The sequence below is a fragment of the Odocoileus virginianus genome, chromosome 21 (assembly GCF_023699985.2).
Source record: "Odocoileus virginianus isolate 20LAN1187 ecotype Illinois chromosome 21, Ovbor_1.2, whole genome shotgun sequence".
In the NCBI taxonomy this organism is placed as follows: domain Eukaryota; kingdom Metazoa; phylum Chordata; class Mammalia; order Artiodactyla; family Cervidae; genus Odocoileus; species Odocoileus virginianus.
The window spans coordinates 27378529-27395587 of NC_069694.1; the positions used below are offsets into that span (position 1 = coordinate 27378529).

The 17059-nt window shown below is 39.0% G+C and overlaps 1 protein-coding gene and 1 long non-coding RNA gene across 2 annotated transcripts in view; one reads left to right on the top strand and one right to left on the bottom strand.

Annotated features, from left to right (window-relative positions):
* LOC139030216 (uncharacterized) overlaps positions 1–17059 on the bottom strand; it is a 216407-nt gene that overhangs the window by 66659 nt on the left and 132689 nt on the right. Inside the window, exons 3-5 of the long non-coding RNA XR_011482501.1 lie at positions 10643–10742; positions 3568–3768; positions 3169–3251 (exon numbers count right to left, since the gene is read on the bottom strand). This is a non-coding gene — a long non-coding RNA (uncharacterized lncRNA). The remainder of the gene's footprint in view (positions 1–3168; positions 3252–3567; positions 3769–10642; positions 10743–17059) is intronic.
* On the top strand, positions 1703–13115 carry MEPE (matrix extracellular phosphoglycoprotein). Its single transcript, XM_070452118.1, has 3 exons — positions 1703–1756; positions 5226–5279; positions 11379–13115. The coding sequence occupies exons 1-3, from the start codon at positions 1703–1705 to the stop codon at positions 12840–12842; spliced, it is 1572 nt and encodes a 523-aa protein (XP_070308219.1). The 3' UTR covers positions 12843–13115.

The following is a 17059-nucleotide window of genomic DNA, read 5'->3' on the forward strand; positions in this document are numbered from 1 at the left end:
ATAATAGCCCAGGATTTTAGAATATATTTACTAGTTTTATTTATTTCATCAAAGTTTTTACTTTGAAATGATTGAAAATTACAACAGTATTTAGCTTATTTTTCCTATTAAAAGTATTTTTCTCTCAAGTACTACCAAAGAGTGGTGTAAATTTTTAATTTTCATATTGGTTGTTACATGTCTGTGTGGTAATTAGTAAAATACTTAGTATCAAAACCAACAGATGAGTCATCCAAAGTTATGTCAATTTTCTTTTTCAGTCTATTGGCTTTCTAGACTTAAACAAACTCACTAGATTCTCTTAACACATTTACCAAAGTATAAACATGTACCTTTATCCATAATAAAATGTTAGTCTTTTAAACATCATTTTGTTGAGCCCAATATAATTCTATGATTAGCCTTTATATCAACTCCATGTAGATTGTTCTGCAATAAGATAAAAGAATAGAAACTTATTCAAGGTGGTGTAGAGTCTGGATCTAGAGCTACATTGCCTGGCTGCTAATCCTGGTTCTGCCTCTGAACACCTAGGAATTCTGGAACAAATTATTTGAATCTGTGTCTATTTCCTAATCTATAAAACAGGACTGGTAACGTCACCTAACTCCATAGGGTTATTGTTATCTACAATAATTGAATGCATGTCAAATTTTTAGAACAGTGTTTGGCTCATTTTAGTTTTCAGTAAATGTTAGCTATTAAAATAGGTATTATATAAATTGTCTTGGTCTCCAGACCACAGGTGGCTCCCACTTCATATACTTTGCTAATGAGTATGAGCATATATATTTGGGCACCAGGCTGATAGCAAACAAGATTTCATTCCTCACAGTGGGGCTTGCTATCCTGGCAAATTCATTTAGTCTGTTATGAGTTGTTATACTAACTTAATGTTATTTTTAAACTGTTCATTTATTTTAATGACTATAACTAACCTTTATTGAGCACTCACTATGTGCCAGACTTTGTGTAAAGAGCTATCTAAGAGTTTTTTCATCAGATATAACTATAAATATTACTCACGTCTTACAAATGAGGTAACCAAAGTTTAGAGAGTTTAAATGACTTGCCCAGGGTTCCTTGGCTATTAAATAACAGAGTCAAGAACTCAAACATAAATCTTACTTTAAAACCCTAGTTCTTAATTTTGCTATACTTCCTCTCTGAGACATAGAATTCTGAGTTGATCATTACTATTATCACACAGGTCCCTGAGTAAGCTGAACACACTTACAAAGGGCTAAAAGAAAATGGTCATTTAAAAATCTTTTTTCCCTCTCTTGTTCAAATTACATTTCTACTGATCTATCTTCAAGTTTACTAACTCTTTGCTTAATATTATTCTGAATTATATAAATAATTCAATTAAATTCTCTCTCTCTAAAGACAAAAGGGAAGAGTTTGGGCTGACAATAGAGTAAATAAATATCTATAAATTCATTTCTATATAGTTTTAATAATGTTGGACAATTTTCACATTCACATTGGAATGATTAGACATATGAAAGCTCTTAAAGTTTCTACACTTAGATTTAAATTATATACAGTTTTTTTAAACAAAAGGAAATGGACTAATGGACTGCTAAGGGGATGGATGTTTATACAGACTTCTGTGTTTTATTTATTCTTATGGCTACAGTTCATAACTGGCAATACTTTAGGATAAAATATTATTGTCTTTTTATAGAGATTCTCAAAGATGCGAATCTTCTGTTTGGAACTGCTCCTTTTCAGCCTGACCCTGGCAGCACCAGTAAGCCTTTACAAATTCAGTTGCACATCATATAATCTCTTGCTCTCTTTATCTATTTTTCCTTTTAGCAACATCTTTGTAAATTAGTAGCACTTGCCTAGTTCACTTACAATAAAATATCAAACACAGAGGAAGTATTCTACACTTGGCACAAATGTCTGTCACCAAGGAGGCCCTCAAGGAACATGTAAGAAGAATTACAAGATGTCCACATGTTGCCTTTGGAGAAGCACCAGAAAGAATATTTTCAAGAAAACCAATAGCCAGCCATAGTGTTTCAATCAGCTAATGCCAATGAACAAATATACTCAAATTGTAACATGTCAAAAGAACTTCTCAATATTTTACCAAAATCGGAAAAGAGTTTGACTTGAATGCTCTATGGCTAAGCAACTAGACTGTATAACTGCAAGATACACAAAGGAATCAGAGCTTTTCTGTAATTCTTGCAACATTCCAACACTGTGAGATCCTGCTAGTGATTTTCTCTTCATCAGCAAGGCTAAAGATGGAAAGAAGTTCCCCGAAGCTTAACCCAAATCAAGCTCCAGTTTCCTTCTGTGTCTTTTCTTCTCCTTGATTCACCCAGATGAACATTCAGGATGTGACTAACTCATCTTGTGAAAATGCTGAGTGTTAGAGATATTTTCTGCCAAGGAGACACAGTGCTCATAAGACAATGTCTGAAAAACATCCTAACTTCTCAGGGTTGGAGAAGCGTGGAAGCAAGTGGTCATTCTGTTGTCAGAGAAGAACTTACATACAGGTCCTGAGTGAGTGGGGAAGCAACCGCTGACAAGCGTGAGCCATGCCAATCGCTGAGGAGAGTAGGAGTTGAGAAAACAGGTCCCCTCTCAGCACGCATGCTCTGGCAGTCCTGTGGGGGTGCGTACGGCTTAAAATAGACATCTGCCAGGCCCAATACACAGAACTGACTTTGCTCAGTCAGGGCCACAGAGGCACGCGCAAGGCATGAGGAGGATGGAGTGGGTCCTGCTGACCCAGCTCAATCCCACCAGCTGAGGATGGGTCTATTTTGAGCAACACATTCCAAAGGACAGCTGAAGCAGCATCTCTGACCATTTTCCAGTAAATGTGCTATGTCAACACCAATCCACTGACCACTGGTCAAGAGAGGATGCCAGTCTTCCTCCTCTGAAGGAAACAAGGCCATCTCCATTTCAGAGCCACGTTCACGGGCAGAACTGCCAAGTGGGTGGGGAGGGGGTGCGGGAGGAGGAGGGGTGCAGATTTCAAGTGAAAGAGGTTTGGCAAGGATACAGAGACAAATTTGGAATTACAAATAGCTATATGTGACGTTTTCTTCCAAATGGATTCTATTTGGGTAATTATCTAAATTATTCAATTACAGATCGGTGGTATCAGAAATCAGTGTATACTGAGCCACTTACCTATGTTCTGGATATATAATCCAAATTCAAACTCTAGGAGAGGAAAAGATTTTCCTCAATCTTCTTTGGGTCTCAGGCTGGGTCTGAAAGTGAAACCAACAAAGATTAACAGGAGAAGAGCATACAAATTTGTTTTATAATTTCACATGTACAAGGAAGCCTTCACAAAAGAATGAGGACTGAAAAATGATGAGGGCAGGAGGTTTTCAATACCATTTAGACAAAGTAATAAGATATTGTGAAGAATTGACAGGACAAACAGGATACGATTAGATAATCCTTATCTTCCTTAATTAGGAAGATTAAGATTAGTTTAACAAGATTTGTTTGCATATTCCCCTGTGCCATCTCCAGACTGATAAGAGATTGTCTCTAGTAAAAGGAGAATTTATTCCCTACCTTTAGGCAGAAAAGGGGAAACTTTTTCTACATGTTCTACTTCTTAATTGCCTTCAGCTCAAAATAATTTTTATGTCAAAAAGGCATATTTAGGGGACTTCCCTGGTGATCCAGTGCTTAAGACTTCGCTTTCCAATGCAGGGGGTACAGGTTCCATCACTAGTCAGGGAGTTAAGATCCCACAAGCTTTGTGGCCAAAAACTAAAACATAAAACAGAAACAACATTGTAACAATTTCAATGAAGACATTTTAAATGGTTCACATTTTTAAAAGGCATATTTAGAGGTAACATTCTTGTTTCCTTCAAAAACAAAATTTTAAGTGGAAAAAATAAAATATGATTGTTGGGCCATGCAATTCAATATGCAATTAGACCATAAAAACTTTGTTATAGGTTACTTTGTTATAAGTTCATGATTTATTATTGTGAACTATATTTAGGTGCTCTATACTATCATGTAAGTTTTTAACACATTACATGTGTGTTCTGTAAGAAGATACTGAATACCCCAAACTGTCATTTCTTTCTTTTGTTTAATAGGTACCTATATCATTTTTAAAAATATTTTCTTTCTCCTATAGCCCCATTTCCAGAACAACTTAAGCTCTTTTGATATTTCTGAGGAATGATACAATGCTCTAAATTTATATGCACATGATCATATAAGAACCAACAAAAGGAGGGGGGCAATAAAGAGTAGAATTATAAAATATGCCCTTAGGGGATGAAAATTACTATGAAATTGAAAAAAAAAGTAATTTTCTTGGGTTTTTTTGTTAGGTAAAATTCTGGATTTTTGATAGTGGAAGCAATAGAAAGCTTAATGGTTCATAGTGTTATCCCATAACTCACATTCTATAAAATACAATCTTTCAAAATGTCATTTTCCCTTTCCCTGAAAGAAAAACTGCCCAGGTGACTGGCAACAATAAAGTCCCCTCTCCAGTGTATTCCTTCCCCTTTGGTGCAGGGCTATGGTTTCACTCTTGATGGACCATCAGGAGCATCATATCCTAATTCTAACAGCAATGACTGAACTTACACCATCAATGCACATACAATCCACACCTCACTCAACTCTGACTTTAGTTCACTGATACCAAACACTCCCAGTGTTCCAGGGAAAATTTTTCAGTGGATACAAATGACATTTAAGCCTTTTCACTTGGAGGGCCACCCCTCCCAACTCAGCTGCTCTCCCGCACTGAACAAGGTTCTTAGTAGAGACAGCACCGTCTCCCTCTAGGGAAGGAAGGTCAGCACCCTCCTTCAATGCAGAAACAAATGTGATGCATGTGACCATCTTCTTTTGGTCAGAATGATTTTCTACGTTGAATAACCCAGTGAGAGAAAAGGGTTTCTCAGGCGGCACACCGAAGAATCTTCCTGCCAACGCTGGAGACTTGGGTTTGGTCCCTGGGTTGGGATGATCCCCTGGAGGAGGAAATAGCAACCCACCCTAGTGTTCTGGCCTGGAAAATTCCATGGACAGAGGAGCCTGGTGGGCTACAGTCCATGGGGTCACGAAGAGTTGGATACGACTGAGGGACTGAGAACTGAGCACGGAGTGAGAAAAATAAAGGAGACATTTATTGTTTGAAGAAATTAGTGAAAGAAGAAATACTTGGTGACGTTTCATTTCTTGTTTCCTTTCAGACATTGCAACCACAGGCTGAGAAAACGAAGCAAGACTGTGTGGAAGAACAGAGGGTAAACAGAATTATTCTTCTCAAATACACCTCTTCCAACTCTATAAAGAGAAAAGTCAATATGGGGAAATTTTTAACTGTCAAAATATTCTTGTGTACCTAGAATGGAAATGGAAAATTACACAACCTACTTTTGGCACTTTTAATTCACACAATGTGTGATATAAAAGAAAAAAGCCTTCTGAATGGGAACTTGTTTCTCTTCATGTGATTTCTTCCTTCAGAGGGATAAAATTCTAGGATGTTGCTATTAGCAAACAATATTTTCCCATGCATGTACATGAGAACAAAGTAATAAATGAGGGAGAAAACAAAGGGAAGTGAGTTAACAAGACTTTATGAGGAATTCTCTGTACATGGAGTTAGTTTTCACATGCAACCAGAAAGTTAAACAAGAACTCTCAGCATTTCATGTCACCAAATTGCAGTTTACTTCTGCCTAGCAGGGTTTCTCCTGGCAGTCTCAGAAAATTCTGTTCTAAAAACTAACAATCTTCTGTTCTCTATCTTAGCTTAAAATTACAAAGGCAAAAACTACAAGCTTAAGAGCCTGAATGTTTATGCTGTGAGTTTTGCCAATTTGACATCAGCACGAATACTGTAAAATCCGCCTTTCTCCTCATACTGCTGCCTTCTCCTACCTGAAAATATTACCAATTCTCCATTTGCATTGAAATTTGATAGTAAAATTGATACACTCTGCGGGAGAGAGCTGTTTGATACTCATACTCATCGTCAAGGAAAACCGATTTAGACAGAAACAAGCTGCTCTCTTCAGGAGCTGGCTGACATACGCCCTCCTGTGGTTATCAGAAGTACTACCATCTGTTAGATGCATAAGTAGACGTCACCGGAGTTAAAAATATCTCGTACTATTAAAAAGAAAGCCAGAAAACTTCTAAGTAAGAGATAAATCCACATTAATACAATGTTGTGTTTTCGTAGATAACGTACAAGGGTCACCATGAGAAACATGGTTATTATATGTTTAAGTATGCTTCCGCCTCGTCTGGAAGGAAAAACCAAACTGATGTGAAGGTAAGTCAATCCCAGTGATCCTTATCCTGAGCCAGCTCTGGATCAACACCGGGAGAAACTGTAAGGGAGACATTTACTTTTGTCTGGTCTGGAGTTTCTGTCTGTGGCTGGTGCTTTTGTCCCTTTCCCTGGTCCCAGGCTCCTGGAGCATCTCTGCTACAGACCTCTGGGTCCCAGAGTCTCCTTGACACAGACAGGCCACCTCATGCCCTGGCCTAAACCCTGCCCTGCTTTAAGACCTGCCACAGCACATGTGATGCTGGTGGACGCCGGACACCCATGAGTTTTTCACGTTATTGCTTCTGAGTAAAGTAAAGTTTCTCCAGTACCACAATTCAAAGGCATCAATTATTTGGCGTTCTGCCCTCTTTACGGTCCAGCTCTCTCAACTGTATGTGACCACTGGGAAGACACATACTATACAGCCTTGACTATACATACAGACCTTTGTCAGCAGTGTAATGTCTCTGCTTTTCAAACACTGAAACATTTGATCCTTTATAAGGAGGTTTTCTGGACATACAATATCATATGCTCTTATTGGGGGAGGGATTAGAAGGAAATCATTCTGACCATTTTTAGGAAAAAGTGACACATTTTAATGTCCCTTAAATTCATTCTACAGATGACACTATCTGTGTCAGGATGCTTGGAAGAGAAAGAATAAGCGCTCTGTCACTGGAGTAAAACAATACTTCTTTTTACTCAGTCCCTTCTTGTAAATTCATTGGCCAAAGAGCTAGAAACAGTTTAAAATGCCATCAACAAAATGACTATTTACTTTTCCCCCCCAAATCTGGCTTCATTCCCCATAAAAGTAGCAGTTTCCCTTCAGAATGTTATTTTGTTCTGCTCAATATTCTTTAACTGCATCTCTAAGAATTAACATCTCTAAGACTCAACATCTCTAAGACTCAGTGTCTTTTAAACTTATTGGTTGTAACAAATATATGTTGAGTGCTTCCTATTGTTCAAGATATTATGTGAGATAAATGATTGAGAAAACTTAACTCTTTCCAGGATTTTAGAGTTAGAAAAGAATAAAACGTGCTTACAAAAATGACTATAACCTGAAAAAGAAAGTGCTATCTGAGTGGTACCCCCAAAAGTCATGCTTTAGGGCTTGGAGTAGAAAAGATTAGTTCCTAAACTGGTGCTCACAGAAAGCTATATATTGGAAATAATTGAGCTGGAGGATGAGTAGGATTTGAATAAACATTTGTGTGGGAGAGACTGTTCTCCATGAAAAGAATAATGTGAGCCAAGGCATGGAGATAGGAAAGCAGGATATAGGAAAGCAGATTGGCCAATGGATGCGTTCACTGTTCAACCATCATACAATCAACAATCCAATCAGAAGTCAACTGGCATAAGCAAATGCAAAATGATTGGCCATCATATACCACAATTTAGAAGTTAACTTTTTTATAAAAGAAATCTGTTTGATCTTTAAAGAAATTTACACAGTTCATTAGTATACATGTTACTGTTTCAAAAGCAGTAAAAGCATCAAATATAAAACAAAACTTCTCCCTTCAGAATAGGAAGGGGAAAAATTAAGAAGGGATTATTATAGTGTACCTGTTTAACTCAAAAGTTTCTATTAGCAGTGAGATAATGAACTTGGTTGCAAAGGAAAGAATAGATGTCCAGGTAAAACTTTCCCAGATGCAATGTCTTAAGCCAAATGTTTAAAATACTTTTTATTCCAAAAAAAACTCATTATAAAGTTTTTCTATTATATTTTCCCTCATGAGAAAACCTTACTTATTTTCAGAATATACCTGCTATAAAAGATTAGTAAATAATAACTCCCCAAAATAAGTCATTTCGAATTATGTCTTAAAATACTACACATTGAAATGTTTGTGTACTGCATATTAGCCAGCTTCATAAGAATAGAAAACACCCCCATAAATCATTTTTATTTTGACAATTACCCTCTGCCTCCAACGTTAATAAGATTTATGTATAAAAGCAGGCAGACTTCCAAGTAGAACAGTACTCCTATTTGAGGACGGATCTGAACCTAGTGACGTAATAACAGTAACCTGCACATGTCAACCTGGAGAAGACAAAGCATTCAGTGAATATGGAGGAAACCTTTCCTTTCCCGGGTGGGTTGTACATGAAAGAGGAAATAACCTTAACGACTGTTCCATCAGGAAAAAAGGGATACTAGTTACTGGTTGCAGGTTAAAAAAAAAATTGAAAAAAAATTTAGAATATCCTTAAGTGAAATGATCTGACATGAAAAGTAACAAGCAATTAGCTGATAAAATGTTCCAGGACAGACCAGCTGACCATAGGTCATATGTGTGAAGGATGTGGGCTGGGAGGCTGGGACACCCAACTCTGTCTCTAACTGAATGTTGCATTTAGAGCTCAGATTCTGTAACCTCTCAACAGCAATATGTCTAATATAAAAGTTATCTTTTTTCTTGCCTTCACTTTTGCATGTCAACTTTTCTAGTTATTAAAGAAAAGAAAGAGAAGTCGCTCAGTCATGTCAGACTGTTTGCGCCCCCATGGACTGTAGCTTATCAGGCTCCTCCGTCCATGGGATTTTCCAGGCAAGAGTACTGGAGCGGGTTGCCATTTCCCCTTCTTCTATTTGGGCACCAGTAGAAGGTTTTTCTTTGTAACTTTTTTCTTTGGCATAATCCTAATCCAAGTGATTACATCTCGTTCTCAGACACTGTAGCAGACTCCTAACTGTTCTTTCTTAGCTTGATTCCTCCTTGTTCCTCTCTTGCTCACACACCATCACTGCCTCTCCATCTTCTATAAAATAAAACCAAATTCTTCTGCCTGAAGTTCTGACACTCTATATGTCTGTGCAAACCCGGACTGAATAGGAGGTCTCTGCCCTACTACATCGCCCCCACACTTCATTAAACCCTGTAGGGTCACTACCTCTGCCATTTAATAAGTCACTAGGTACTGCCTGGAACATAAAACACCAGCCCACCTTCTTATATGTCTCAGTCTCTCAATAAATATCACTTATTTTGATTTCATGTTATCCACCAGTTCAAAGGTTTATGTAGAGTGTTGTAAATTTTAGCTCACCTTATAAGCTTGAGGTGGAGGGAAAGTATGCTATTTATTCTGCCTACAATAGTTCTTTTGCTCAAGAGCTCCCACCCATGTGTTAATAAATGGGGAGGGAGTATGCAGAAATTAATTTAAATTCAACCTATTTAAATTAAGTTTATCTAATCTTTAACTGTTCAGTCTCTTTTGGATAAAAATGCTCAGATCCTCACTTCCGCCATCTCCCCCTAAGATGGCAAGCATGCACACGAGGGAGTCAGGTATGGCTTAACACCATCCACTACAATGTGCCCAGGTTACTCAGTCATGTCCAATTCTTTGCAATCCCATGGACTGTAGCCCTCCAGGCTCCTTAGTCCATAGGATTTTCCAGGCAGGAATACTGGAGTGGGTTGTCATTTCCTTCTCTAGTCCACTACATACCATACACCCTATGTACAAACATGGCTTATACAATAGTGGAGAGGAAGTCACAGTATCCTCAGACACAAAAGGGACAATACTGCTTGCCTTGCCATGTCACTGGCTACAACAGCTTAGGGCCAAACAGTACAGTCTCAGGGTGATGGAGGGCACAGTGGGGATTCAGCCTCTCCTGGATCTCGTGGACAATGTAGATCCCTCTTTGTCTGCATATGTCTCACACTATTCCTAGTATATATGCTCCATCTAAATACATCGCTCCTTTTAGAGCCACTTCACTCCCTCTGGAAAGCTCCTGAAAACTCTCGGATGCTTCCATATCTAGCCTGTGCTGCAGAGAAAGAGGGAGTGGGCAAAATCAGTCTCAGTCCCTCTTCTTCCTGACCACATTGTTCAAGCTTCTGGCACCTTGGCTGTGCCTCAGGTTTGGTAAGGTGCTGTCTATGAAGCAGCATCCTTACAGACCTTCTCCCCGAAAAGGGAAAATTTAGATACAAACATAAACACTCTTCTTCTCCACTCTCTTTTTCATCCCATTATTCTCTCAAGGGCTTTTCTTATCTGGGCCTTCACTACTTCAACTTATGATCTAGAAGAGTAGTTCTCAAAGTGTGGTTAAAGGCCAGAAGCATCAACATCAGCTGGGAACTTGTCATAAATGCAGATTCTAGAGCCTCACCCCAAGCCTATAGAATCACAAACTCTGGCCATTGGGTCCAATAATCTTTGTTTCAGTAAGCCTTCCAAATAGTTCTGATAAGTGCTAAATTTGAAAACTATTGATCTAGACTATCTAATTTGGTTTATTACATGACAAAAGAGGAAGAAAATAAAGATAATGATTACCTTTTCAGACAATAGCTAGGGTCACCAACAGTTGTTGCAAGATCCTTTGTTTGAATGTCAGAAGCTTAGTATTACCTACATTCTTTTATTTGCATATCCTCTGTAAAAAAAAAAAAAAGGAAAAAGAAGAGAGGAAAATATTTATACCTTTGAAGACCAGGGCCAAAACAATGAGAGAGAATAGGGGTGTGGGGAGGGAGAGAGAGAGAGAGAGAGAGAGAGAGAATAATCATGTTTGAAAGATGAACTCCATTTCACTTGAAATGTCTCACTGGTCACAAGGTGAGGACTACGCTCTGTCTTCCTTAAATTCAGATCCTCCTTTAAAATCAGGCCCTAATCTATATTTCCAAATTTACTTCTCTTATTTAGGATTATCCTTTTTATCATTCCCTTTAGGCTTTCTCTACTCCAGCCTTATAGTTTTATTCATATTATCTTTCAAATGTTTCCTGTTTCCAAACATTTGAATATGATACTTATTCTTAGGATAGTGTCACCATTTTCCTTTCATGTATTAGAATCTCACCCACTCTTAAAGCCTTGTTCATTCTTCTTTTTCTGTGTAACCTGCTTTGGCCATTTCAAAATTCTCTCTACCAACAAATCTCTTTTGAGTTAAAAGACTCTTTTTATTAAGTATCTGGTGGGGTTTTAAACATTATGGCCTAATAATTATTAAATTTTAAAAGTTTTAACATAAAATAATCACTTTATATTGAAAATTACACTTTAGCAGGAAGAAAAAACCAAAGGTATCGCTCTTCCCCATTCTGGCAAGAGAAGTCAAGAGCCAGCACCTAAAGAAAACATTGTCCAGAAAAAAGAGGAAGACTTGTTCCTTCCTGGAACCAATGAAAATAACAAAAGCACAAAATCTCAAAATCTTTCAGGAAATAAACAGTCAATGAATGAAGACTACAGTATCAGTAGCAAAGAAAATGCCCACCATGACCTAAAGATGTCCATGTATCCTGAATCAACTGGAAAGCATGGGGCTGAGGACAGAGACATTGCTATCCGCAAACTACACAACCAAGGATATGGCACAGCTCTCATCAGAAATAACATGTACCACAGAACGGAGCCTGGGACTGTGACTGAACTCTTGGGGAAAGAAAACAAAGATAACAAACCCAGGAACGTCCTAGGCAAAATTCCAGCAGATGCCAACTATGCTAAAGCCCCCTCACAACTTAAGAATCACCAAAGAGATTCCCAAGCCCAGAATATTCGGGTAAAAAGCAAAACTACCCACCTCATCCAACACAACATGGACTATCTAAAACAGCTCCCCAAAGTAAAAAAAATCCCCAGTGATTTTGAGGGCAGTGGTTACCCTGATCTTCAAGGGAGAGGAGATAATGATCTCTCTCCTTTTAGTGGAGATGGTCCACCTTTCAAGGACATTTCTGGTAAAGTAGATGCTATTGATCCTGACCGAGAAGGTACAGATATTCAAACAGAGCTTTTCAGCCCAAGTGAAACTGAGACCACTAGCCCTGATGCAAAAGGACCAGGTTATAATGAGACCCCAGAGAAAGAAAGGAATGGCAGAAAAACCACTGGAACCAGGGGTAAAACAGCCCAAGAGGCAAATACTGCTGATGTAAGCCTAGTGGAGGGCAGCAATGACATCATAGGTAGCACTGATTTTAAGAAACTCCCTGGGAAAGAAGGAAACAGAGTGGATGGCAGCAGCCAAAATGCTCATCAAGGGGAAATAGAGTTCCATTATCCTCATGTACCCTCAAAAGACAGAAGAAAAGATGGCAGTAGTAATGGAGCTGAAAGTACTAATTATAATGAAATTCCAAAAAATGGCAAAGGTAGCAGCAGAAAAGGTACAGAACATTCTAATAGAAATCAAGAGACCTCGAAGGAAAAACAAAGATTTCCTAGTGAGAGCAAAGGTCAGAGCCAGTTCATTCCTTCTCGTGGTCTTGATAATGAAATTAAAAATGAAATAGGTTCCCATAATGGTCCCAATAATGAGGGGACCATAATAACACACGGCAGGAAAAATCATTATGTACCCCACAGACAACATAATTACACACGGAACAAGGGTGGGTCACAAAGCCAAGGCACCTGGGGTTACAGGAACTCCTATCCCAATAGGAGGCTTCGCCCCACTAAAAAGCATGACAGTAGTGAGTCATCTGACAGCGACAGTTCCAGTGAGAGTGACGGTGACTAGAAATTCCCAGCAGGATAAAGATTTGAACTCTTAGTCATTAGTGACTCAACAGTATAAAGCGGGCCCACTTGATAGCAGATCAGATGAAGGACAGAGTCAGGAGCTGAATAAGCCAAGAGACCTGGCCTCTTGGGGAGAACTCTTGCTATCTTAATGGTCGTAGTGTGAAATCCTCATGATGCTTTATGAAATTTTATTCAAAGTTATGATGCTTTTTTAAGGAAAAAAAATTCATTAAGGATTCATGGAATAGGTAATATTTAAATAGTTATCATTTAAAAATAGGTTGTGAGTATCACAAAACCCTTTGTTGTTTGCTCTGTAGACATGAAAAACAATATCTCTTATATGATAATCTGTAATTAAATGATCTATAAGAAAGTCTGGTCTGTGGTGGTTCCTTTAAGACTCAACAAGATGGGTTCTGCCTCTGGCAAAGGCAGTGCTATGAAATTAATCCACTAAGGCTTGAAAGCCTCCCTTCACCTCCTCTGCTCAAGCCAGTATTTCCTTTTTCCTCTGACCTCTGCTCTAATAAAGATATCCTGCTTCATGTCCTTCTATGCTCTTTTCTCTGTTGCACGTTTAGAGTTTCTTCTAGAACAAATTTTACTTCCTGACGCAATTCTTCATGTTATCACTTTTCTCAGTTCTACCTCTTTGTAAACAAAGAAGGAAATGGGTATGCAGGAGGGAAAGAGGGAGAATTTAAGAAGGAGATGCACAAATGAAAAACCAAGGTAAAAACTTACTTTGGCAGATATTATTCATTGGCTGATTCCAATCATCTCAAGCCTGTTTCTTTTTTCTGGCCTTTAGTGTAGATGCTTTCCCAGCTAATGGCCTTGTGATACCATTCTGGAAATTAGCGCTAAACCTTCTCATCAGAAAGAGAAGCAGAATTCTGGAAGGCTTTTGCTCTTCTCGGTAAGAGCAGGTACAGTTAGTACCATCCTTCCTCTTTTCTTACCCTATTCTTCTTTAGCATCAACATGACGCCTGGAGGTGCAGCAGCCATTTTGTGGCCAAGAGGAAAGGCATGAGATAATAGAAAAATAGTTATATAACTATTTCCATCTGCCATTGCCTTCCCCCAGGGATAGAACCCACATTGGCAGGCGGTTTCTTTACCACTAAGTCACCAGGGAAGCACACAGAAACCTACACTAGCTTTAAGTTGCAGATAAGTAAGTTGAAATTGACCTGCAAGTTTTATCTCAGATTATATCAGACCTTTACATGTGAATGGTCTGATCACATGAAAAACGCTTGGTGCTGTAAAGGAAAAACAATGAGCTAACAGAGAGAACAAAGGTTTTCTCTGGGTGATTACAGGCGAGATCTTCCAAAGGTCATCTGTCCTAGTCTGCTACCTAGTGGGGAAACTGTGCATTTCAATTCTCTGGTCGGATTTTAGTTCCTCTGTCCCAGCCTCAATATTCATGCATATTTATTCAAAACACTGACAATGTTTGATTTTCCTCACCCATTTAAGGGAAATACTAAATGTGTCAGCATCCATGATGCACTGCTAAGAGATGATGCAGACATGGAGTGATGAGTCCAAAACAGAAGGCCCAATACACACCGAGGAAACCAGATCTGAAAGAGAAACGTGCACCCCAATGCTCATCGCAGCACTGTTTATAATTGCCAGGACATGGGAGCAACCTAGATGCCCAACAGCAGACGAATGGATAAGAAAGCTGTGGTACATATACACCATGGAATATTACCCAGCCATTAAAAAGAATTCATTTGAATCAATTCTAATGAGATGGATGAAACTAGAGCCCATTATACAGAGTGAAGTAAGCCAGAAAGATAAAGACCAATACAGTATACTAATGCATATATATGGAATTTAAAAAGATGGTAATGATAACTCTATATGCAAAACAGAAAAAGAGACACAGATGTACATAACAGACTTTTGGAGTCTGTGGGAGAAGGCGAGGGGTGGGATGTTCTGAGAGAACAGTATTGAAAGAAGTATACTATCAAGGGTGAAACAGATCACCAGCCCAGGTTGTATGCATGAGACAAGTGCTCAGGGCTGGTGCACTGGGAAGACCCAGAGGGATGGGATGGAAGGGAAGCAGGAGGGGGGATCGGGATGGGGAGCACATGTAAATCCATGGCTGATTCACGTCAATGTATGGCAGAAACCACTACAATATTGTAAAGTAATTAGCCTCCAACTAATAAAAATAAAATTAAAAAAAAGAATATATAAACATACACACACACACAAAAACAAAACAGAAGGCCCAGAGCTTTGGCAGAACCACCTGCAGTCAGGTAGTGGATCTCTGCTTCATCCAAACCCAGGTTCCAGCCACAAAGCCGCATTGGCTTCACTTTTTTTTTTTTTTTCATTTTTAAGTAAACATAGATTTCAAAAATAGGGCAGAAAATTTAAACCTCACCAAGGTGCTGTTCATGCAACTACTGAAATGGGTCCCATCTGCCAGCTTGTGCCCAAAAAGAAAAGATCACTGCAGGCTCTGGAATTTATTTTTACACCTGCTATTCCCTCCAACCTCACTGCATCAGATTTCTCAGCTTGTAAATACTTTGATTTTTTAGCCCTAATTAAACTGCTCTTGGAAACTACAACCAGTCTATCAGATACCTGATTCTGTTTGGGATGACATTCAGCTCAGCTGAAAAACACTTACTGAATGACCACATTTTACAAAACTCCATGGGGATCAAAAGAAGAAAAGAGATGTTCCTGGCTCTTATCAAGATCGTAATTTAGTCAGGAAGACAGGCATACAAGATACAGAGTAGACTGTGGTAAGTTCAATCATAGAAAAAAAAGTAATTAAAGGAGTTCTGCGGAATGGAGTTCTGTGGAAAAAGATGAACTCTCGCTGAAGCAAAGAGCAAAGATTAGTAAAAATCCATCCTCCTTGAGGTATGACACATGCAGAGGGGCTGTTGATAGTTCCAATGGACAAATGAGGGCTTGATAGTTGAATACCTTAAATGATATTATATATATTTTAGAGCTTAATAAAGATCATTCCAACAATAGGACAGGGAGGTAGTGGTGCTGGGACTGGGTAGGGAGAGATGGAAGGCAGAAGACAGGCTGTAGGGACAACCAAAGAGCGACTGCTGTAATTCATAAGAAACAACCTGGTCCCCTCATTCAGTCTTCAGGACACACACTCACTCAAGAAGGCACTCAAGATGCATTAGTTTTTAAGTCACTATGAAGCCTGCATTTCAAAAACAACATCTAAAAAGGTGAACTCTGCAGGTCAAGATAGTGATATCTAGAATCATTGGTGTTAAGATATTGTATTAGCCAGCCCAAAGGAAAAGAAGAAACAGATGGGTCTGGATGAAAGTCATGGAAAGGGGGGTTGGGAACAGAGAAAGAAGAGGGAGGTATAAGGGTTTAGAAAAAACTTAAAAGGAAAACAAAACTCCAGTAAAATCTCAGGGCCAGAAACCCAGAAAAGGACAAAGTAAAAATGGTGAGTAGCTATAGCCAATCAGATCAGTTCAGTCGCACAGTCGTGTCCAACTCTTTGTGACCCCATGAACTGCAGCACGCCAGGCCTCCCTGTCCATCACCAACTCCCAGAGTCCACCCAAACCCATGTCCATTGAGTCAGTGATGCCATCCAGCCATCTCATCCTCTGTCGTCCCTTTCTCCTCCTGCCCTCCATCTTTCCCAGCATCAGGGTCTTTGCAAATGAGTCAGCTCTTCACATCAGGTGGCCAAAGTATTGGAGTTTCAGCTTCAACATCAGTCCTACCAATGAACACCCAGGACTGATCTCCTTTAGGATGGACTGGTTGGATCTCCTTTTCAGTTCAAGGGACTCTGAAGAGTCTTCTCCAACACCACAGTTCAAAAGCATCAATTCTTTGGTGCTCAGCTTTCTTTATAGTCCAACTCTCACATCCATACATGACCACTGGAAAAACCATAGGTCTGACTACACGGACCTTTGTTGACAGAGTAATGTCTCTGCTTTTTAATATGCTGTCTAGGTTGGTCATAACTTTCCTTCCAAGGAGTAAGCGTCTTTTAATTTCATGGCTGCAATCACCATCTGCAGTTATTTTGGAGCCCAGAAAAATAAAGTCAGTCACTTTTTCCACTGTTTCCCCATCTATCTTCCATGAAGTGATGGGACCTTCATGCTTTGCTGGAGGAGCCATGAACAGATACCCCACGTCTAAGGTAAGAGAA